Here is a 1,480-nt window from a genome sequence, read left to right as displayed (position 1 = left end):
GAGAGAGAGAGAGAGAGAGAGAGAGAGAGAGAGAGAGAGAGAGGAGAGAGAGAGCAGAGCAGAGCAGAGCAGAGCAGAGCAGAGCAGAGCAGAGCAGAGCAGAGCAGAGCAGAGCAGAGCAGAGCAGAGCAGAGCAGAGCAGAGCAGAGCAGAGCAGAGCAGAGCAGAGCAGAGCAGAGCAGAGCAGAGCAGAGCAGAGCAGAGCAGAGCAGAGCAGAGCAGAGCAGAGCAGAGCAGACGCAGGGGGCACCAAGGATTATTAGGAGACGAGGTTCGGGTAGATGCAGGGAGGAAGGAGAGGGCAAGAGGATTTGATGCCCTGCTGCTCAGGTTGCGGGCATCCCTCCCACCAGCACGTCCATGTTCAACTCCATCTGCTATGAACTCGTCGCCGAGCTCGCTGGTGACTTGCCTATGCTGCTTGACTCGCTGCTACTTCTCCTTTCCTCCCTATTGCTTCTGCCTGCTGCCCACCCTACGTGTCTCCTCCTCGTTCCTCCCCTCTTCCTCCCCTCTCATCCGTTCTCTCCTCCCCTCTCTCCTTGTCTCTCCTTGTCTCTCCTGTCCTGTCCTGTCCTGTCCTGTCCTGTCCTCCTGCTTCTCGCTCCCCTCCGCTTGTTTTTGTCTCCTGACCTGGCTGCATTAGACGGCATCCCCGATATCGCGGACGGCGTCCGGAAGAAGCTCGACCTCCCACCCAAACACGTCAGCCGCTGTTTCACCCTCCTCCCCGCTCACCCTCTTGTCTCCAGCTCGAGTTCAAGGAGAAGGCTGAGAGAGATCTCGTCTACACTACAGGTATCCTCCGGCTGCTCCTGCTCCTGCTCCTGCTCCTGCTCCTGCTCCTGCTCCTGCTCCTGCTCCTGCTCCTGCTCCTGCTCCTGCTCCTGCTCCTGCTCCTCCCCTCCAACTTTTCCACCGTCCTCTTCCTCCTCCTCCTTGCACTCATACCCGCCCTTCCCTTTCCTCCTTCTCTCGTTTCTCTTCCTCCTCCACATCTTCCGTACGTAGCTGATCTCAATTGTTCTCTCTTCTTCAGCTGTGGGAAAATTTTCCTCCTCACAGACTCTCTACCAACTGACTTCAGCTCACCTTGGGTAATCGGATTTCTTCCCCTTGACGCCATCTGCTGCTGTTCCTTCATCCCTGCCCTCCTCCGCCTCCTGCTCCTGCTCTCTGACCACCACCACTCTACTACCGCCTCGACCTTCCTTGCCTGCTCCTCCTCTGCTCCTCCTCCTGCTCCTCCTTGTCATGATCATGATCATCATCACCACCACCATTATCATTACCATTACCATCTCCACCATCATCTTCTCAATCATCATCATCATCATCATCATCATCATCATCATCACACTTTCGTCTTCTCGCTCACTCTCATCCTTTAAGGTTCAAGTTCTCAAGGATATCGTTTGCTACGGTTCCACCAGCGAGACATGCAAGAAAGGAGGGAAAAAAAGAAATAGATCCTCCATCC

At 55.4% G+C, this 1,480-nt stretch overlaps 1 protein-coding gene across 1 annotated transcript in view; it reads left to right on the top strand.

Moving 5' to 3' along the window:
- The window catches only part of GUITHDRAFT_145594 (hypothetical protein), a gene marked incomplete at both ends in the record, with an annotated part of 2,017 nt that extends 916 nt beyond the window's left edge, over nt 1-1,101 (top strand). The window contains 4 exons of the mRNA XM_005823560.1: nt 331-403; nt 647-705; nt 753-798; nt 1,088-1,101. Of these exons, the coding sequence (XP_005823617.1) occupies nt 331-403; nt 647-705; nt 753-798; nt 1,088-1,101 (192 nt within the window). The remainder of the gene's footprint in view (nt 1-330; nt 404-646; nt 706-752; nt 799-1,087) is intronic.
- Between the last annotated feature and the right edge of the window lie 379 nt (nt 1,102-1,480).

Source organism: Guillardia theta (assembly GCF_000315625.1).
Source record: "Guillardia theta CCMP2712 unplaced genomic scaffold GUITHscaffold_106, whole genome shotgun sequence".
NCBI classification, from domain to species: domain Eukaryota; class Cryptophyceae; order Pyrenomonadales; family Geminigeraceae; genus Guillardia; species Guillardia theta.
Note: the sequence above shows the minus strand (reverse complement) of the source record. Positions and strands in the feature narration are given on the sequence as shown.